Source organism: Schistocerca piceifrons, chromosome 4, assembly GCF_021461385.2.
Source record: "Schistocerca piceifrons isolate TAMUIC-IGC-003096 chromosome 4, iqSchPice1.1, whole genome shotgun sequence".
Lineage (NCBI taxonomy): Eukaryota > Metazoa > Arthropoda > Insecta > Orthoptera > Acrididae > Schistocerca > Schistocerca piceifrons.
In genome coordinates this window covers 300,842,540-300,865,706 of record NC_060141.1, presented here as the reverse complement: position 1 = coordinate 300,865,706, position 23,167 = coordinate 300,842,540, and the positions used below count along the sequence as shown (strand labels likewise).

At 41.0% G+C, this 23,167-nt stretch overlaps 1 protein-coding gene across 1 annotated transcript in view; it reads left to right on the top strand.

The window, feature by feature from the left end:
* The window catches only part of LOC124795805 (atrial natriuretic peptide receptor 1-like), a gene marked incomplete at its 3' end in the record, with an annotated part of 376,775 nt that overhangs the window by 240,534 nt on the left and 113,074 nt on the right, over positions 1-23,167 (top strand). The window contains exons 3-4 of the mRNA XM_047259887.1: positions 12,554-12,622; positions 15,610-15,784. Of these exons, the coding sequence (XP_047115843.1) occupies positions 12,554-12,622; positions 15,610-15,784 (244 nt within the window). The remainder of the gene's footprint in view (positions 1-12,553; positions 12,623-15,609; positions 15,785-23,167) is intronic.

Below are 23,167 nucleotides of genomic sequence, written 5' to 3'. Positions count from 1 at the left end.
CAATAACTCTGGTAACGTCAGCGACAAATTTTGGAAGTTTACCCATTACGCAAAAGAAACAGTGGAAGGCACTAAATTTTTATTTTTATTTTTTTCAGAAATCTTACATTGATATTTTTCTTGAAACACCCCGCAGCTTGTCAGTTTTTCCCTTATGCAAACAGGCTTCCGCAATTTTTCAAATTAACGGTATACCATTAAAATGACCTAAATTGTTTCGCACACCGAGCTTCTTTGTCACCTCACGTGATATCCTTTTCTAGATTTTGCTAACTTTTTTAAGTCATCAGTCTTCTTCGCCATGAATTCCTCTCTTGTGATTCTTGAAGTTCTCTCGGCGAAATGAGTATTTCCTCAAGTTTCGGGATTGCAACCGGATGATGTTCACATCTTGCCACGATATTTCGGCTGACAGCCATTCAGCTGTCTTTGTGTGAGTACGTAGCACTGTAAAACACTCACCTGAAGACGCCTGAATGGTTGTAAGCCGAAATATCGTGACAAGATGTCGACTTCATCCGGCTGCAATTCCGAAACTTTATGCCGACCATTTCATATCAGAGAAACACTTACCCCAAACATTCCCAATTACGTGTTGGATATATTTCAATCTCTTTCTGCCCCTGCTGTTTTTACCCTCTTTAGCACCCTCCAGCACAATGGAACCTATTCCCTACGTCTTAACATACGTCCTGTCATCATGTCCCTTCTTCTTGTCAGAGTATTCCATATTTTCCTTTCTTTTCCATATTTTTGGTACTACTAGACTTCTCTTCGACACGAAAGACCCTTTTGCTTCTGCTAGTCTCTCCTTGTTTCGCCCGTCATGTGTTACTTTGTTTCCCAAGACCGCTACGGTCGCAGGTTCGAATCCTGCCTCGGGCATGGATGTATGTGATGTCCTTAGGTTAGTTAGGTTTAACTAGTTCTAAGTTCTAGGGGACTAATGACCTCAGAAGTTGAGTCCCATAGTACTCAGAGCCATTTGTTACTTTGCTTCCAAGGTAGCAGAATTCCATAATTTCACCTACTTCATGGTAATCAATTTTTATGTTAAGTTTATCGCTAGTTGCATCACTGATCCTTGTCATTACTTCCATTTTTTCCGGTTCAGTCTCAGCCCATTTTCTGTACTCACTAAACTATTCATTTCATGTAACAAACCCCATAATTCTCTTTCACCTTCACTGAGGACAACAATGTCATCAGCGAATCTAATCATTAATATCCTTTCACCTTGAATTTAAATCCCACTCCGGCATCTTTATTTCCAACATAGCTTCTTCAATATATAGATTGAACGGTGAAGCAGAAAGACTGTATTCCTGTCTTCCACTCTTTTTAATCAGAGTACTTCGTTCTTGATCTTCCATTCTTTTGGTCCCTCTTGGCTCCTGTATACATTGTATATTACCCGTCTTTTCTATAGCTTACTCCAAATTTCCTCACTGTTTCGAACATCTTGCCCCGCTTTAAATTGTCGAACTCTTTTGCTATGTCGACAGACCTTATGAACGTGTCTTCAGTTTTCTAAAGTCTTTCTTCCATTATCGACCGCATCGTCATAACAGCCTCTCTGGTTCCTTTACACTTCCGAAAGCCAAACTGATCGTCATCTAACAGATCGTTAGTTATCGTTTCCATTTTTCGGCATATTATTTTTGTTAGCAACTTGGATGCATATCGCTGTACGCTGGTTGTGTGGTAATTCTCAATCTGTCCTTGCTATCTTTGGAATTATGTGGAATATTTTTTTCCGAAAGTTTTACGGGATGTCACCAGTCTCACAGATTCTACACACTGACTTGAATACTCGTTTGGGGGTCCATTTCCGAAGAAATTTTATCCATTTCTTCTGCATTATTTGATCACAAGTCTTCCAAAGCATTTTTAAACTCTAATACTGATGCACTATGTCTCCCATATCCGTTGCTTTTTGAATACAGGGTGTTACAAAAGGTACGGCCAAACTTTCAGGAAACATTCCTCACACACAAAGAAAGAAAATATGTTATGTGGACATGTGTCCGGAAACGCTTACTTTCCATGTTAGAGCTCATTTTATTACTTCTCTTCAAATCACATTAATCATGGAATGGAAACACACAGCAACAGAACGTACCAGCGTGACTTCAAACACGCAAGGATACATGCATGCACCCTCCGTCGCATGGAATCCCTGATGCGCTGATGCAGCCCTGGAGAATGGCGTATTGTATCACAGCCGTCCACAATACGAGCACGAAGAGTCTCTACATTTGGTACCGGGGTTGCATAGACAAGAGCTTTCAAATGCACGCATAAATGGAAGAGGGTTGAGGTCAGGAGAGCGTGGAGGCAATGGAATTGGTCCGCCTCTACCAATCCATCGGTCACCGAATCTGTTGTTGAGAAGCGTACGAATACTTCGACTGAAATGTGCAGGAGCTCCATCGTGCATGAATCACATGTTGTGTCGTACTTGTAAAGGCACATGTTCTAGCAGCATACGTCGAGTATCCCGTATGAAATCATGGCGGTGAATCGAGGAAGTACAGTACATACTAACGAAACTAAAATGAGCTCTAACATGGAAATTAAGCGTTTCCGGACACATGTCCACATAACATCTTTTCTTTATTTGTGTGTGAGGAATGTTTTCTGAAAGTTTGGCCGTACCTTTTTGTAACACCCTGTATATACGGACAGACACATCAAACTTACTTTTATTACATATGTGGATTTAAACAGTGGCTGAAATCGATTCGGAGACCCAGGATGTTTTGATTGTTGGTCAGAGTCGTTGCCTCTAGAGCACCCTTTCTTAGCACTGCTGCCTGCAGTGCAGTACACACTCAAAATTGTTTACTGAACCTTACAATAAAAGAGTTTCCAGTCTTCCGCGTGGAAAACGATGGATACTCTCGAAAGCAGACTGAAAATTTACTGTTGCAAAAGCGAAAAATAGTAGTAGGAATTTCACAAATTAAAAAAAAAACGAAAGAAACTTTTCCTGAACTAAAACTCACTCCTCTAAACGACGATAATGGACTATAGATTCAGACCAATCTCAAATGAAATCTAAACATGGCACAAGTTAAAATATAAATATCGTAAAAGGTTTTAGTGTAAGTCATTAATGCTAACAAATCTGGTAAATATCATCAACTTAAATACAGGAGCCAAAAAGCTACGGAAAAATTAACCACGGTATCGCATGAGAGAAACTAAACGAGAAGTGTAAATTGAACAGCCACAGGACAGTGTCCAACTGTAATAACAACATCCAAATAACACAACAGAAAACATTTACATCTGTGAGTAAAATCTATTCATATAAAATGAGATCTGAATAGACAGTTGAAAGTAGTTCCAGTTGTAGACAGCACTAGTTTCGTAATTAGCGTCTCAGTCGCAATAGTTGGACAGATAAGAACAGTAATAAGAATCGTAACTGTGAATGAAGCTTGGCTGACAGAAGAAATAGATTAAATGATCGACGAAAGAAGGAAGTACAAAAATGTTCAGTAAAATAACACGATGCAGCGACGTCAGACAGTTAGAAATAAAATCAATACGGATCTCTGAAATCATTCGGGAAAGTTGCACTAAACTATTATTCAAGTTAGTCTGTAGAATCTGTGAGACAGTAGACGTACTTTCGGAAGAATAGCCTTCACAATATCAGTTTAATTTTTTGTGCTCACTCTTTTAAGCGCTAAATGGCTTTTATGTAAATGGTGCGTTGCATCATAAAGGCGACAACCATAAACCTTAATATATTCTAAATTGGGACCAACAAACGACGGTTAGCGTGATCACGTAAATCGAGGAACGTGGTTGATAAGATTGACGCAATTCTGATAAGCTATCCAAAGAATAACATACATTTCTTTCTTTCTTTTTCCTTTCTTTCTTTCTTTCTTTCTTCTTTTGGTTCCATCACAAAATAGTTATCAAAATCCTAGCTGTCAACAAGTCCTTATTGTGGAATATGATTCGTACGTATTCGAGCAATTTCGATGGGATAGCCTACAGGAGTGGTTACAGAAGCCTGCTTTGCAACTACTGAGATACTTTTAGTAACAAAATTACGATAATACCAATTCAGTTGAGTCTCGTCTGTATGTTCTTGAAGGGGGATGATAAAATAAATGTACAAGTGAGATTAAAGTTAAAATGAAATTTCCTAATGTACTTGTATTAACTTTAAGTGCATGCAAACAGAAGACACTTATACTGTACAGTAGTAAATACAATTCAAATTGGCTTATGCCTAAAGAATAAATCAGTTGTGATTTGTTTTTTGGAAGCAAGACTGCACTCATAGACCAAGTGTTCATATGCAATTACTGTGTTCATTTTGCCATCAAATAATTTTTCTTGATATTATGTATCAGTGTGTTACTTCCACTGCAGTAAGTGCTTCTGACAGACTGAGAGGGACCACAGATTCATCATCCGATTCTTCGGATTCCTCAGAACAATTTTTTTGAGCTGATAATAGCACAACATCTTTAATTATTACGTCGTCGTTTTATACACAACAAACGGCACTATCAGCGTCACAGTAAACAAAGTCATCAAAAACCATCCCATTTGAAATACGAGCCCAGCCATTGTCTTTTGGTACGCCGAGATCTACAACAAAACCTTAAACATTTTCGGGATCTGCTTGAGCTTCATTTTCTGTGATGCCAGCTTTTCGAAAGCAGTTGCGTGTTGTGTTTGGCTTCAATGCAGTCCTTAAGTACCGCATTTCCTACATACGTAAAAATCGGTTTAAAATATAAGTATCTATACTGCATTTTGATTTATAAAACTATTCAAAAAACTTCAGTGACGTTCAGAGGGAAATGACAGGGAATGCTATAAGTATGTAGTTATGCATAAAGAGTATCCTAATCTATAATTCGATTATTTGGCTTACCTGCAGCATGTTCAGTTTAGGAACTTCCTTCCCGCTGCTGAGAAGAAGGATGAGTGGTTGAACCAGCCTCTTCCTGTATTTTGCTTTTTCGGCAGCAATGATGCCCAAGTCCAGAGGTTGAAGATGGCTCCTGGAAAAAATAACATATCCATGTCGCTGGGCTGCCGGGCGGTGAGCGGAACAATAATTGTCCAAAACTCAAGCTATTTATTTGTGCTCGCGACATATGCGGCCATTAAGATTTTCGAGATGACCCTTGAAGAGGTTTTCAGTCCTCCATGCCTTCTTGTCTGATTCATAGTCGGTGGGGTACGATTTTACTCCCTTGAAACACCGAGGCTACTCTTACTTCCCCATCACTGGCGTTTGTGATAAAGAGTGCCGCCGCTCTTCTACTTTTGCCCCCAAAGGAGGAATCGCCCTTAAATGCCCATGTTCCGTCCGTAATAAGTTTAAAAAAAGTCCTATTACGTCTGTGTTGTAAATATTTTTCAGACTGTGTTTTGCAGTTAGATTCGAAAGATCAGGACCTTTCCAATATTCTACGGTGAAATTATCCACGTTATTAGCCTCCATATAAACTCTGCTTTTTGGAGAATTTTACAGCCTTTTCTCTCAGAATTGTGACTGAAATAGGCACATTAGTTGCACACAGCTGCTGAGCATTTTTCCAAGTCCGGAAACTTTCCACCCTGGATACACCTGCGTTTCTCACCGCTTGGTCCAGCTTTCGAAGCACTAGACCTTATCGGCGTTTCATTGGCCAACATACAGGTAGCTGTTAAGAGAATTTTGAAAAGTAATTCCTCCGAATTTTTTATGAAAAACCTCTTAAAACTTTTTAAATAAAATGGACATTTTTAACATTCTACATCTTCATTTCTCCCAACGAGAGACCAGTCTGTTCATACTGCCAATGCAGATTGTGTGATTTTGTTGACGGAGTCACAACCTCTACTTGCACAAAATATGGTTCAAATGGCTCTGAGCACTATGGGACTCAAGTTCTGAGGTCATCAGTCCCCTAGAACTTAGAACTACTTAAACCTAACTAACCTAAGGACATCACACACATCCATGCCCGAGGCAGGATTCGAACCTGCGACCGTAGCGGCCGCGCGGTTCCAGACTGTAGCGCCTAGAACGGCTCGGCCTCCTACTTGCACAGCTTCATCATCACTATCAAAGAGACGTCCTCGAAGACGTTCTTTAAGTTTTGTAAACATATGAAAGATGGATCCAAGTCTGGAGTATATGGAGGATGATCGATTACAACGAACCCAAGATGTTGAGTTGTTCCAAATATCGCTTCGTTCCTGTGTGGTCTGGCATTGTCTTGCTGAAGGAGAGGGAGCTCCTTGTGCGGACGAACTCTTCAAATCCGAGACTCGATTACAGCACGCTGTTTCTCACGCACCGACATAATTACGTTACGCACCACCAGGTTAAAACGCTATAGGTCGGAGCCCTCTAGCTGCAGAGAGCAGGAAATATGTAGACATGAAGAATAAAGGTCTAGAATGTTAATAACGTTTGTTTTATTTAAAAAATTTTAACAGTTTTCGCATAAAAAATTCGGAGGCATTACTTTTCAACACGCCCTCGTATAATATAGAATTTTGGGACATTTTATGCTTACTTTAGGTTTAGTTGGGCTTCTTTGGGCTTCTTCGGTTATGTTTACTTTTTCCTGCATGGAAATATATCTTATTTCGTTTTGTGACGAACTCATCATTTTCGTATGCTCAAAAATGGGAAACTACACTAAAAAAATTAACTGAGTCCACCCCTTGCAAAGAAATACTCTTAGTTTCCCTCAGCGTACTCTTCACCTGCTCACACTACCGTCGACTGCAACTGCATACCACTAATATGTATTGTGATTGTTGGAGCGCGGGCCGCATTCCCCCAGCTTATCTCTGTAATCGCCTGCCACAAGGTCATGAACAACTGAGTCGCCAAGTGTACTGTGTATCCAGTCTGCAATAATGGCTGTGAGTTTACATGCAGACAGCAAACCAACAGTCGCTGGCCGTGCCATTAACGAAACGTTTCGTGACGATTTCGTGATTTTTATAATGTACAAGTGCGAAAAAAACGACTCTATGGAGAGAAAAAATAATAGCGTAAAATGCGAAAACGTATAAATGGAAAACGTAAAAGTGGGATTACAGTGCATGCAAAAAAAACGTAGAGGTGAGAAACGTATAAATGCGGTTTCGCTTGTAATAACCTATGAAAAGAATCGAGGGAACCACGAATGAAACTTAAATGTGGAATTTGTTCGTCTTTTTGTTATGAAAATAATGTTTCCATGTCAGATGATATATTTTTCTAGTTACACTGATTTTGACTGCTTATGTCAAAAATGGTTCAAATGGCTCTGAGCACTATGGGTCTTAACTTCTGAGGTCATCAGTCCCCTAGAACTTAGAACTACTTAAACCTAACTAATCTAAGGACATCACACACATCCATGCCCGAGGCAGGATTCGAACCTGTGACCGTACCGGTCGCGCAGTTCCAGATGTAGCGCCTAGAACCGCTCGGCCACCCCGGCCGGCGACTGTTTATGTCGAATAATTTCTTACCGTGGTTATGTTTCTTCATGTATGTACCTCTACCATCAAAAATTTACATTTCTGCGTCAGCCGTAAAATATTATTTTTATATAACGCAAGAGCGCACATCAACAGTTTCGAGGTCAGAAACGCATAATAAACTGCTTCGTGACGTTTCTGGAAAGTACGTCTTCAAATAAAATTTCATTTTTTGAAATCAATATTCATCGTTAGTTAACCGTGATACGTGTGTATCTCTTTCAAATTTCGAGTAAACTTTAATCATCAAGGCAGACCATATCTTTTAATGTTTCACACCCTGAGTTATTATTGTGTTTCACACAGCATTCCACACCAGCCTACCTGGTGCAAACCTCTGCAATCTACATGCACCTGAGTCTGATTACTGTATTTATGCCTTGATGATTAAGTGTGTGTCCTGTCAACCGATCCCTTCTTTTAGTCAAGATGTGCGACACATTTACTTTCTCACTAATTCGATTCAGTACTCCGTCATTAGTTATCCTACCTACAGATTTACTCTTCAGCTTTTTCCCCATCACCACATTTCAAAAGCTTCCATTCTCTATCTGTTCTGTTTATCATCCACATTTCACTTGAGTACAAGGCTACACTCCAGACAATAACTTCAGAAAGCTTTCTATCATCTAAATTTATATTAGAACAAATATCTCCTTTTCAGAAACTCTTTTCTTGCTGTCAGCAATCTACATTTTAAGCCCTCTCTGCTTTGGCCATTGTCATTTATTTTGCTTCCCTAATAGCAAACTCATCTACCTACTTTTAGTGTGTCATTTACTAATATAATTCACCCATCATCAACTGATTTGATCTATATCCTGCATGAACAGTTGTCGCGACATTGCTTTATCATCATTTCTTCGAAATTTTCTGACAATTATGTTAGATACTAATAAATATTTAGAGCTTTTCGCACTAAGGAACTTCAAAAACACACGATTCTGTATAAAATGTAGTTTTTCCAGGATGTCAGTCTTTTTTTCATTGACATTTCCCTACGAAAAACACCGACAACAATAAAACGATTAGCTCACAAAAGCAATGAGCAGCAGCTAGCGTCCCGAGATGCAGACAGCACATACAAGCAATGTCTGACATCGGCTGCGTCGAGGCGGGTTCCGAAGAACTTTAGAACAAATGTATCAGCTGACTGACAGATTATTTTCACAACGTTTATATTAGATCGCTTTCTTGTCTGTTTACCTGTTCAGTACAAATTTTGGAACTGATTTTAATCTAATCTCCCGATGGCCTTGAGACCGAGAGGTACTGATAACCCTTTTGTGAAAATATTTATGGACTGAGCTGACGAATGACTGATATTCAGCTAGTGTTCAGAATCGTTCCAGGTAATTCTATGCAAATTGCTCCATTTGTGTCCTGAACACTGAACTTAATGTTTATACTCTGCTCTACCATTGTACCACTGGATCACTGATACGTACACAGTGGATTGCTGAAGCTGCAGAGAACTTTCTTCACAAACTGCTACATCCTATAGTGTGTTAGGTAGAACGAACATTTCCTTTACCTGTTCGTACATAGTACTCCATATTCTAGACAGCAAAAATGAGCCAGTACAGTAATTTCTAAATGAAACTAGGTGAGAGAATCCCGATGGTGACCAGTCTAATTGTCGCATTTGCGATTTCTCAGACTTCGTCACAGTATCAGCTGACCGACACCTAGATTATCATGTTTGTATTAGGTCGGTTTCTTGTCCGTCTGTTTGTTGGATACAAATTTTGGCATCGATTTTAACCTAACGTCCTGATGACCTGGAGATTTGAATTTTTAGACATAACTCAGAATTTGATGACAATACAATATTAACTTGCTTCCTTGTCTGGTGTGTGGCGAGGGTACTTGGTGTATCACTGCCATTTCCCACTTTTCTTGTTCCAGTCGCAAATGGTGCATGGAAATAACAATTGCTGGTAAGCCTACGTAGGAGGAAAATGTAGGAACATTGGTTGAGTCAGGTGAAAGAAACTATACAAACCTGGAATTTACCTCATGTCTCAAGTATAATTCGCGCGGCTCCCCCCCGTCGGGGTTCGAGTCCTCCCTCGGGCATGGGAGTGTGTGTTGTCCTTAGCCTAAGTTAGTGTAAGTTAGTTTAATTAATGTGTAAGCCCAGGAACTGATGACCTCAGCAGTTTGGTCCCATAATCCTTACCACAAATTTCCAATTTTTTCCATAAGTATAATTTCACAAATATTTGAAACAGACTGAAAAATTCCACACACACACACGCACGCACACATACACACACACACACACACACACACACACACACACACACACACACACACACACACACACACACACATAAGACTAAAAAGCACAAAATAATTATTCAAATAAAAATGAATTTTTAACATACCACTTTTCTAAATCAGACTGAAAAGTACAAAATAATTTCTCCTAGCCTCATACGGATTCCTAACATTGTCCAGATAGTCCTGAATATTTGTGATTGCGAATTTTTAATAACTATGAAAATATCTGTAAAGTTCAAAACGAAACATTTCAGACATATGCCATACATAATTCATGCATGAATAGTTCACTTCCTTACTATTATACTACTTACCTCATTACAAATATCTATTGGATTCAACCCACGTTTTTCGTTTTAAATCTTGCAAATATTTTCATGTTGTTCTGATCTTCAGTCCGGAGGCTGGTTTGATGCAGGTCTCCATGCTACTCTATCCTGTGCAAGCCTCTTCATCTCCGAATAACTACTGCAACCTACATCCTTCAGAATCTGCTAATGTAATGTATTCCTCTCTTGGTCTCTTGGTCTTCTTGGTCTCCCTCTATGATTTTTACCGCACCCCCCCCCCCCCCCCCCCCGCTTCCCTCTAGTACTAAATTGGTCATTCCTTGATGCCTCAAAACGTCTCCTACCAACCGATCCAATGTTCTAGTCAAGTTCTGCCACAAATTCCTCTTCTTTTCTCTCCAGTACCTCTTCTATTCAGTACCTCCTCATTAGTTACGTGATCTATCCACCTAATACTCAGCGTTCTTCTGTAGCACCACATATCGAAAGCTTCTATTCTCTTCTTGTCTACACCGTTTATCGCTCATGTTTCACCTCCATGTATGGCTACACTCCATACAAATACTTTCAGAAAAGACTCCCTGACACTTAAATCTATATTTGATGTTAACGAATTTCTCTTCTCCAGAAACGCTTTTCTTACCATTGCTAGTCTACATTTTATGTCCTCTCTACTTCGACCATCATCAGTTATTTTGCTGCCCAAATAGCGAAACTCATCTACTACTTTAAATGTCTCATTTGCTAATCTAATTCCCTCAGCATCACTTGATTTATTTCAACTACTTTCGATTATCCTTGTTTTGCATTTATTGAAGTTCATTTAATATCCTGCTTTCAAGATACTGTCCATTCCATTCAACCTCTCTTCCATGTCGTTTGCAGTCTGTTCAGTATACAGATTGAATATCATCGGGGATAGGCTAAACTCTGTCACAATCTCTTCTAAACCACTACTTCCCTTTCGTGCCCCTTGACTCTTATACTTGCCATCTCGTTTCTTTACAAAAAAGCAGTCTTCCACTTCCTGTATTTTACCCCTACCACCTTTAGAATTAGAAAGAGAGTAGTCCACTCAACAATGTCAAAAGTTTTCTCTTAATCTACAAATGCTAGAAAAGTAGGTTTGCCTTACCTTAACCTAGCTTCTAAGATAAGTCTTAGGGTCAGTATTGTCTCGCGTGTTCCAACATGTCTATAGAATCCAGACTGATCTTCCACGAGGTCGGCTTCTACGTTTGTAAAGAATTCGTGTCAGTATTTTGCAACCATGACTTATTAAACTGACAGTGCGGTAATTTTCATACCTGTCAACACCTACCTTCTTTGGGATTGGAATTATTATATTCTTCTTGAAGTCCGAAGGTATTTCGCCAGTCTCATACATCTTGCTCACCAGATGGAAGAGTTTTGCCATGGCTGTCTCTCCCAAGGCTATCAGTAGTTCTAATGGAATGCTGTCTACACCCGGGGGCTTGTTTCCACTTAGGTCTTTCAGTGCTATGTCAAATTCTTCACGCAGTATCTTAACTCCCATTTCATCTTCACCTACGTCCTATTCCATTTCCATAATGTAGCCTTCAAGTACATCGCCCTCTATATATATGCTTCCGCCTTTCCGCTTTCCCTTCTTTGCTTAGGACTGGTTTTTCCATCTCAGCTCTTAATATTCCTACAGATGGTTCTCTTTTCTCCAAAAATCTCTCTAATTTTCTGTATGTAGTATCTATCTTACTCCTTGTGATACATCCTTACATTTGTCCTCTAGCCATCCCTGCTTAGCCATGTTGCACTTCCTGCCGATTTCAGACGTGTGTATTCCTTTTCGCCTGCTTCATTACTGCATCTTTATATTTTCTCCTTTTATCAATTAAAATCAGTATCTCTTCTGTTGCCCAAGGATTTCTACTAGCCCTCGTCTTTTTACCTACTTGATCCTCTGATGCCTTCACTGTTTCATCCCTCAAAGCTACTCATTCTTCTTCTACTTTATTTCTTCCCCCTATTCTTGTCAACCGTTCCCTAATGCTCTCTCTGAAACTCTCTACAACCTCTGGTTCTTTCAGTTCATCTAGGCCCCATCTCCTTAAATTCCTATCTTTTTCATAGCTATTAATAATCCACAATCACAAATTTTCAGGATAGTACGGGTTAGGAATCTATGTGGGGATAGAAGAAATTATTTGGAACTTCTTAGTCCAATGTAAAACCACAGTGTATTAAAAATTCATTTTTATTTAAATAATTATTTCTTAAAGCTGTATGTGAAACACTGTATGATTTGTTTGCATTTACGGCTGAGTTTATAAATAGCGCACCTCGCTTGCCTACGTCAGTACAGGAAAAATAAGCATCTCTCTCTCTCTCTCTCTCTCTCTCCCCACATAGACAATGCATTATTATTCTTGTTCCCGGATAATAAATCAACGTCATTATTCACTAATGAATTCTGTCATTTTTCTTCACAGGTTGTCGATTTACTCAACGACTTGTACAGTTGCTTCGACTCCATCATAGAGCACTTCGACGTGTATAAGGTAAGCCAGTTCTAAGTATCTACTTACAGTTTGTTTATTATAATTCCACTCGTTTTAGTTAACAGCTTTGGGGGTACACGTGTTGCACAAAAGTTGAGCTTCAGTGTCTTATGTTTACCCATGGCTGCTCAGCTTAGCGCACATGTCCCTGAACATAGGAGCATTTGTCTCTTCGCTTAACAAGCCCCTGTAAGTCAGTAGCGCAAAAGATTTGTGGCCATAGCCAGAAGTTGGCGGAGATTTCCTTTTCTATTGCTGCACCAACAGAAAAGATTTTCTAACTTAAATTACTATCAGACAATTTTTTTCCGGAAGTTTCTTTGTCATTGCTAACATGCGTTTTATGTCCTGTCTCCTTTGCACATCGTCATTGTTTTGTTGCCCAAATAGCAAAACTCATCTACAACTTTTACTAATTTCCTAATATAAGTCCCTCATCTTCGCCTGATTTAATTTGACTGTATTCCGTTACCCTTGTTTTGTTACTGTTGATGATCATCTTTAAACATTTTTTCTTTCAACTGATGTAAGTCTTTTTCTGTCTTCGTCGTAACTATAATGTCATCGGCAGGTCTCAAACTTGCTATTTCTTCTACATAAACTTTAATTCCCTTGCCAAATTTCTTTCTTAATTTTCTTTATTACTTGCTCGACGTGTATATTGAATAACATGGCTCTGTCTCATTCCCTTCTCAACTGCTGCCTCCATTCCATGTCTTTTGACACTTATAGCTACAGTCTGGTTTCCGCACGGTAGTGCTGCAAAAGAATGACGAAAATTAGGGGAACTGATAGGTTAAATAATGACAAATTTCTCTGAAGAACCAGTGGAAAGAAAAGAGGAACACTCAAAACAAGAAGGGACAGGATGACAGGACGTGTGTTAACACATCAGAGAATAATCTCTGTGGTACTTGAGGGAGTTTCAGTGGACAAAATCTGTGGAGCGGCGTGGGGGGACAGAGATTTTATTTGAATACATGTAACTAACAACCGGGAACGTAGGTTCCATGTGCTACTACGAAATGAAGAGGTTAGCGCAGGAGAGGAATTCATGGCGGGTCGCATCAACCAATCAGAAGACTGAAGATTCGAACAGAATCACGTTTTGTTCTCCGTTCTATTCTAACAGTCATGTGATTAAGTTTTTCTTCCTTATAACTCTTCTGTACTCACATTGAGTAAATTTTCTCTCATATTTTCACTCTGCTTAACTGTTATATGTTAATGTAGCATCCAACATGAGTTTGAAACGCGTGACTTACACACATACACATAGTTGGTGACTGTGAAATAATAATACTCTGTGTAGGTGAGTTGAGTGTTCAAATCTTCATTCCAATTTTTCTCCAAAGTATTTTCGTGTCACTTTGAATATTTATTTATTGTGTTTCAAATGGCTTCAGGCAGTGCCCTATACAACAAAGCAGAAGAATCAGAAACACGAGGCAAAATTAAGTCATGGTTACATTTATATAGGACATGAACATTGTGAAATTTATAAAATTAGTATTTGTAACTTTGTTTTCATGAATATAAGGCCAATTAACATTGTGTAATTCAAAGCTGAACTTTTCCACAAACAAGTCAAGGAATGAATCAGGTGATAAGTACGAACTTAAACTATCAGTAAAGATTCGTCCCATAAAGTCTAATAAATTTGTAAATGGCTACACAGATTTGATAGTTCAAAGAAATTACAAATAATAGAAGTAAGAAGCAATGAACAATTTTTAATTCGTTGTATAGCGTTACTTGTCTTTGCTTTTTGGGTGTTACAAACTCAAATTTGAAAAAAGGAGGATGTCTTCTTTAATTGTACAACAGCTGCAACTTGGAGATAGGTGTTAACTTTGACAGCTGTTCCTTTTTATTGCTATTAATCTGTAATTGGTTTAATGGAGACATTTTCCTTTTGGTCGAGACCAGAAGCAAATAAACCATAGGGTATGGGGTATCTGCTTTTTTTTCTTCTTTATTGTTATTTTTAAACCCGTACAAACAGGCAGGCTGTCAGCAGCATGTTACGCTGCTCTTCAGCAATAGAATAGACAAATAAACAACAGAAAGAATACACATAAGTTACAGAACGGTGGGTAATAAAACAGTAGACACATAAAGACAAACACGGAGCCGTTCACACTCGACGATAATCCACACTACAAACTGTTGACACGATGCACAAACACTGAAGATGTCGACGGCACAGGTGAATGATGGAGTGCGACGGTGAACACTGAACACTAAACATGACGGCACACACGAGACACTGATGGCGATGATCACTGGCGCGCGAATGTCCACGTAGTGTGTGCGAGTCCGGGGACCTGCCAAGAGGGGAAGGAGGGTAAGGGGGGGGGGGGAGAGGGGAGAACAAAGATGCCAATGGCTGAGGAGATGGGAAGAGGAGTAGAGGGACAGGGGAGGGGAAGTCCGGGGGAGGTGTGGGGAGAAATGGAGGAGGGAGGGAAGGGGGAGAGAAGGGAGGGAGGGTGCCCAAAGGAGCAAACACAGGAAGAGGGAGGGAGGATCAAAGTTGGTAGGAGGGGCAGATGGAGGGGAGGAGGGCATCATCAGGGAGAGGGAGCTGGCGGAAACCGCCTTGGGAGAGTGTAAGGAGGGTGGAGAGATGGAGACCGGGTGGGATGTGGGAATACAGGCGCGGCAGCAGGCGGGGGTAGGAGAGGATGGGGGAGACAAGCAGGTGAGGAGGATCGAGTTTTCTGGAGGTGTACAGGATCCATATCCTTTCAAGGAAAAGGAGGAGGTGGGGGAACGGAATGAGGTCGTAGGTATCTGCTTTCGAGCTGTTCCTTTTTATTGCAATTAATCTGTAATTGGTTTAATAGAGACATTTTCCTTTTGGTGGAGACCAGAAGTAATAAACCATAGGGTATGGGGTATCTGCTTTCGAGTATTCGTTGACGAGATTGTTGCCTTAAATGGTGTGAAGTTACGAGTTACATTTTCAGTCTCATGTTTTTCAGGTCGAGACAATCGGGGACGCCTACATGGTAGTATCTGGGCTGCCAGTCCGGAATGGTTCGCGGCACGCTCGCGAGGTGGCGCGGATGTCGCTGGCGCTGCGACAGGCGGTGGCGGGCTTCCGCATCCGGCACAGGCCAGGAGAGCAGCTCAAGCTGCGCATCGGCATGCACACCGGTCAGTGGCGCCTGCCTGACTTCCGCAACCAGACTAACTCTACACATACTAGTATTAAGCACCTTCCCTGCAGCTCATTAAATCTTCTACCGCCTTGTAGAAGGCTAGCCGTCGCGGGCACCACACACAGTAAGACCAGCCGTGGGAAGACTTATTTGAGTCTCACCCTAGTGAAGAGGTTCCCACAGTTTTCCTCTGATGGAACATTTTGAGAATTCTGGTACTTAGAAGGAATACCTGGTTTATTTTGAAGGCTAATAATTTTTTTAAATGAGAAAAACTTGTTTTATTCAGCTATTACTTCCGTTTTAAATCATGACTCATAGCACAGAAGCCACAATATAATTCTATGGAAATAAATATTGTTAAAATGTCGAAACTGTTTGAAAAACCTGTCCTGAGCCCCAGAACAGCGTTTCTCGATCGCTGTGCCGTATGACATTGGTGTGTCGCGAGCTCAAGTCAAGCATGCCGCGAGAGTTTTAATGTCTTCTTCCTCAAGATAAAATATGTAGAACATAAAAAATTTTCTTGTGTATCACATTTGTGAAACTTATATCTCATGGTTGTTCCATGACGAAAAAAGGTATTTTATGCACTTTTTTTGCATAAAGGGAAAAAACTCACATGTAAGGTTGTCACGAAAGTTTGAAAATTTGGTGTGTCACAAAGGTAAAAAGGTTGATAAATTCGGGGATAGGCCATAAGTGACTGTTATAGCTACTCCTACTACCAACCCAACATAAAAGCTTCAGCGTGCAAAAACTACTAAAGTTACTGTCGGTAATTGGTCAATCATGGAAATTACATTCTTTCACCGCCGTTCACAGCTGTAAAGTTTTCAGCTAACCCTATGTTATTCAAATGAAAAACACTTCGCTTCTTGCTCCACTAATATTCCATCACTCCCTGGATGTCATCATCATGTGTCTGCCTCGTTTCTGTCTCTGTTTACCTGCTTCAGAAGAAATATTTGCCACATAATCAAACTACCCACTGCCCTCACCCATACTGAAAGTCCTTTTCCTAAATGAAAACTTAAATCTCGTTATTTCCTTGATGCTCGAACGCGGTCACTCGTATTATGAACACAGCCTAGGGACTCTAAGCCTATATACCCTGAAAATCCACTTCGAAGATAATTTTCAGTTACTCCCTTTCTCAAACCACTAAATCTGATCCATTGTTTCCCTACCATCGATACATTAGGCCTCTACTTCTTCCCCTCTTCTCATTTTCTTTCGACATAGCATCTACGCCCCCCAGTGTTTTATACTACTTCCAAATTTCCTCAATCAAGAACGCTTCACATTGCACACCCACTGTTACGCAACTGCTGTCTCGTTCCATAGTCTTCCCAATTTAACATTTCGCATTACAGTACAATTTTTTCAGCACAGTGCTTTGTTTATAATAAAGCCCCTCCCCCCAGTTTAATTAATATCGATTTAAAATCAACTACTGCACCCTAATGCCTTTTTATATAACCTAAATGCTCCATAACTGTAATCCTTTAGATTGCGTAAAAAGAAAAAAAATGCTGCAATCTATTTTATTACTTAAAAGCATCCCAAATGTACTCAGTAGGAGTCAGGTTAGGCGACATCGCAGCCGTTGTAGGTACCTTACTATCTGTGGAGCATTCTTCAAGTAACTGAGGTACAGGTTTGGAATGGTGGAGAGGCGGATTACCTTTACCTTACTGTACACACAGATCTCAGGAGGGATGCTTAATTTTTTGCAATGTAGTTGTTTACAGATTAAAGCTTTTATCTGCAGCCCAATGTACAGTGTAATGTAACTTATTGGCAGATTAGAACCGCTAGTCCAGCGAGGTATACAGATGAGCTACTGTGGAGTTTGTAACAGTGAGACACAGAATAACTGGAAGACTGAGTCTTGAAGTCAGGCATTGTTTGATGGCACAGTTTTTAAAATGTTTCTTGCAAAACACGAGTTCCACTTTCGAGCCTCACTCATAAACGTAGTTACTATCTTGTCGGCAAGTTTCATTATTTTGTTCGGGCAGCTACAAAGCAAAAGTTTCATTTTCCTGTCTCTCCCACCCTATTCGTTCGCCAGTGACGAATGATGGTCAACATTCCTTAGGTGCTCGCTTAATATTGTATAAACTTTCCTACCTTAGGATACTTCCACCAGCATTAATTAAACCCTGCTAGTATGCGGCATCCGTTACCTCTTGTGTTTTTCGACGCTTCCAAACCACCATGTACCGCAGCTCATCAGTCCAAGCGAATAGTTTGCACGCTTTTAGCATCGAATAACGTTGTTTCTGCGTGGCTGTTAATGTATGTGCACTGTTACAAGCAGTTTGCAGAAACATTCTCGCGGGCTGGGGCATCTATCTATGGATTGCGTAGTAACTCGAATGGTGATGACGCGGAACATTCAATTACCGAGTGTGCTGCAGCCCTTCTATTCACCGCAGGGAACGAGGTAGCAATCGGGCGACCTCTGTCGCCACATTTTTGTCAACAGCGGTCCCCCTGGCGATTGTAATTTTACCCGAATGACATTGCTCGCCGCAGGCTCTTGACAAAGTGTGCGGTAAAAAGCACAGTGATTGCACAACTACTGGGATGGTGCGAAACATGCGCCCCGATGACGAGAAATCTCGCGTTATCCTGTGCGCAGTTGTCCTCGCAGAGAAAACGCTAGGAGCGGGGAGATCAAGTTGACGTACCACGTCAAACTACTCAGTACAGGAATGCTATCTCTCAAAAATGGTAGCTATCCCTAATCTACGTTCTCATCTTTGAAAAGTTTATTAAGTGGCATGCGAAACACACCTTCATAGGCCGGCCGGGGTGGCCGAGCGGTTCTAGGCGCTACAGTCTGGAACCGCGCGACCGCTACGGTCGCAGGTTCGAATCCTGCCTCGGGCATGGATGTGTGTGATGTCCTTAGGTTAGCTAGGTTTAAGTAGTTCTAAGTTCTAGGGGACTGATGACCTCAGAACTTAAGTCCCATAGTGCTCAGAGCCATTTGAACCATTTTGAACACCTTCATAAATTTACACCCATATTCTCTCAATCACTACGAAGCGCGTCACTGATTTTAATCTAGCCTGTTTTAAGGTTACTTTAGAAGGAAGAAAGGAAGACTAGCGTTCATAATCCCTCAACAACAAGGTATTTCGAGAAGGTGCACAAGCTAGAATTGACAAAGACGAGGATGGAAAGTTGCCGAATCCTTTTCCAAGACCACCGGTCAATCTTCGCCTGAACATATTTAAGGAAATCATGGGGAACTTACGTATCAATAGTGAGGTAGTCTCTTAAGGTGACTGCTCGCGATAAGCAAGATATTCGTGTTTAAAGGCCGGTGTGACACAAGTTTTAATTGTTATTGTTGTTGTGGTCATCAATCCGAAGATTGGTTTGATGTAGCTCTCCATGCTGCTCTGTCCTTCTCAAGCCTTTTCGTGCTCGAATAAGAACTACAACATACATGCTTCTGAACCTGCTTACTGCTTCTTGGTCTCCCTCCACAATTTTCACCCCCACATTTCCTTCTATTACTAATTTGGTGATCACTTGGCGTTTGAGAATGTGTCATCCTCCTTTCAAGACGCTGTCCATTCCCTTCAACTGTTCTTCCAAGTTTTATGTTTCTCTGGCAGAATTTCAATATCATCGGCAAGCTTGAATGTTTTTATTTCTTCTCCCTGAACTTTAGTTCCTTCTTCAAGAATTTCTTTGGCTTCCGTTACTGCCTACTCAATGTACTGATAGAACATCTTCGGGGATAGGCTAAAACCCTGTCTCCCTTTCTTTTCAGCCACTGTTTCCCTCTCTCGACTCTTATTAACTGCCGTCTGGTTTCTGTACAAGTTGCATATAACTTTTCGCTACCTGTATTTTACCCCTGTTACCTCCAGGATTTCAGAGTGCATCCCTGTTGACATTGTCAATATCTTCTTCCAAACCTACCAAAGCTATAAAAGTAGGTTTACCTTTCCTTAACCTGTCTTCAAAGTGAAGATGTATGGTCAGTATTGCCTCCTGTGTTCCTACATTTCTCCGCAATCCAAACTGATCTTCCCTGAGCTCGGCTTCTAGCTGTTTTTCCACTCTCCTGTAAATAATTCGTGTAAGTATTTTCCAACCGCGACTTATTAAACTGACAGTTCGGTAACTTTTTTTGGAATGGAATTATTATATTCTTCTTAAATCTGAGGATATTTTGCCTGTCTCATATATCCCGAACACCAGGTGGAATAGTTTTGTCATGGCTGGTTTCCAAAATACATCAGTGGCCATGGGCGAAAGTCGTCTACTCTAGGGGCCTCGTTTCGAAATGGGTCTTCCCATGTATAAGTAATAATGAAAGCTGGGGAATCGGCAGTATCTAAAAGAAGTTTGAGTCAGTCACAACATGTTGAAGCATTAAGGTAATGACGATTTAAAGGAGGAATACTAACATTGTTATCCCCTTAACCTCCTCTGTGTTGCCACAGATGACGTGTTAAAGATCCCGTTTTTTCTGGGAATGCATTACACGTGAGATGTCAAGTTGCTTTCACGGCCCTGAGTGAAATGCATGATTTGACCAACCTGCAATCTTCTAAAGACGTCCCCTGCGCAGTCAGCATCACGTAGGTTGTTCAACCGTTGTCTTGAAGCTATAATAAACCGTTAGCGAGGAACTTATCTTATTTAAATAAGTGGTTCTTGCACTTCTTTTTCAGGGATGCTATTCGTATTTGTTTTAGCAGCTCATGAGAAAATACAAGTTACAAACATTATTCATTCCTTTTAACACATCACACGTTATGAACATATTTACAAACTTTACCTCGCGACACCAGTAACTGATTATATGTTACGGATTCTTAAACCATACTAGACTCATTATTCCTACACAGACTTATGATCTGACAAACCGCGCCAGAGTCGGACGCTGTGGCCGAGCGGTTCTAGACGCTTCAGTCCGGAACCACGCGGCTGCTACGGTCGCACGTTCGAATCCTGCCTCGGGGATGGATGTGGATGATGTTCATAGGTTAGTTAGGTTTAAACAGTTCTAAGTCTAGAGGACTGATGACCTCAGATGCTAAGTCCCACAGTGCTTAGTGCCATTTGAACCACACCGCACCAGACAACATGTTTGCAACAATGGCTGCCCCTTCCGATCCGATTAGGCAGTGCCGCTACTTCGCCTGGGAGCCCGCTCTAGGCACAGCTCCGAAGACTGCCGAAGAGCTTCGTCTGCCTTTTCGTTAAGCTTTTGTTTTCGCGAGGTTGCGATGCCTGTGTTGTTAAGAAGAACGATGCAATATTCTTTCAGGCACGCAAGCATTCATGCATGAATGCATGCATGTCCGAAAGAACGCTGCATCGTTATTCTTAACAACACAGGCACTGCAATTTTTTATTTTTTATTCCCGATACCATCCACATCTACATGATTACTCTGATATTCACCTACATCTACATCTACATACATACTCCGCAATCCACCATACGGTGCGTGGCGGAGGGTACCTCGTACCACAACTAGGATCTTCTCTCCCTGTTCCACTCCCAAACAGAAGGAGGGAAAAATTACTGCCTATATGCCTCTGTACGAGCCCTAATCTCTCTTATCTTATCTTTGTGGTCTTTACGCGAAATATAAGTTGGCGGCAGTAGAATTGTACTGCAGTCAGCCTCAAATGCTGGTTCTCTAAATTTCCTCAGTAGCGATTCACGAAAAGAACGCCTCCTTTCCTCTAGAGACTCCCACCCGTGTTCCTGAAGCATTTCCGTAACACTCGCGCGATGATCAAACCTACCAGTAACAAATCTAGCAGCCCACCTCTGAATTGCTTCTATGTCATCCCTCAATCCGACCAGATATGCACCCCAAACGCTCGAGCAGTACTCAAGAATAGGTCGTATTAGTGTTTCATAAGCGGTCTCCTTTACAGATGAATCACATCTTCCCAAAATTCTACCAATGAACCGAAGACGACTATCTGCCTTCCCTACAACTGCCATTACATGCTTCTCCTACTTCATATCGCTCTGCAATGTTACGCCCAAATATTTAATTGACGTGACTGTGTCAAGCGCTACACTACTAATGGAGTATTCAAACATTACGGGATTCTTTTTCCTATTCATCTGCATTACTTTACATTTATCTATATTTAGAGTTAGCTGCCATTCTTTACACCAATCACAAATCCTGTCCAAGTCATCTTGTATCCTCCTACAGTCACTCAACGGCGACACCTTCGTACACCACAGCATCATCAGCAAACAGCCGCACATTGCTATCCACCCTATCCAAAAGATCATTTATGTAGATAGAAAACAACAGCGGGCCTACCACACTTCCCTGGGCACTCCAGATGATACCCTCACCTCCGATGAACACTCACCATCGAAGACAACGTACTGGGTTCTATTACTTAAGAAGTCTTCGAGCCACTCACATATTTGGGAACCAATCCCATATGCTCGTACCTTAGGAGTCTTCAGTGGGGTATCGAGTCAAACGCTTTCCGGAAGTCAAGGAATATGGTATCCGTCTGATACCCTTCATCCATGGTTCGCAAGATATCATGTGAAAAAAGGGCGAGTTGCGTTTCGCAGGAGCGATGCTTTCTAAAGCTGTGCAGATGCATGGACAGCAACTTCTCTGTCCCAAGGAAATTCATTATATTCGAACTGAGAATATGTTCGAGAATCCTGTAACCGATGTTAAGAATATTGGTCTGAAATTTTGAGGATCCGTCCTTCTACCCTTCTTATATACAGGCGTCACCTGCGCTTTTTTCCAGTCGCTCGGGACTTTACGTTGGGCAAGAGATTCGAGATAAATGCAAGCTAAGCAAGGAGCCAATGCAGTAGAGTACTCTCTGAAAAACCGAATTGGAATCCCATCAGGACCTGACGATTTATTTATTTTCAACCCATTTAGCTGCTTCACAACCCCAGGGATGTCTATTACTATGTCCTCCATACGGGAATCTGTACGAGACTCAAACGGCGGTATGTTTGTACGATCCTCCTGCTTGAAAGATTCCTGAAATGCTAAATTTAAAATTTCAGCTTTCGTTTTGCTGTCTTCCGTTGCCAGACCAGACTGATCAGTGAATGACTGGATGGAAGCCTTCGACCCGCTTCCCGATTTTACGTAAGACCAGAATTTCCTTGGGTTTTCAGCAAGATCTTTTGCTAAAGTATGACGGTGGTAGTGGTTGTATGCTTCGCGCATCGCTCTTTTTACAGCAGCACGAATCTCTACTAACTTTTGGCTGTCCTCATTCTCCCGATCTTTCTTGTACCGCGAGTGCAACTGTCTTTGCTTCCTGAGCATTCTCTGAATCGCGCTGTTAAACCACGGTGGGTCTTTTCCGTCCGTAACCCACTT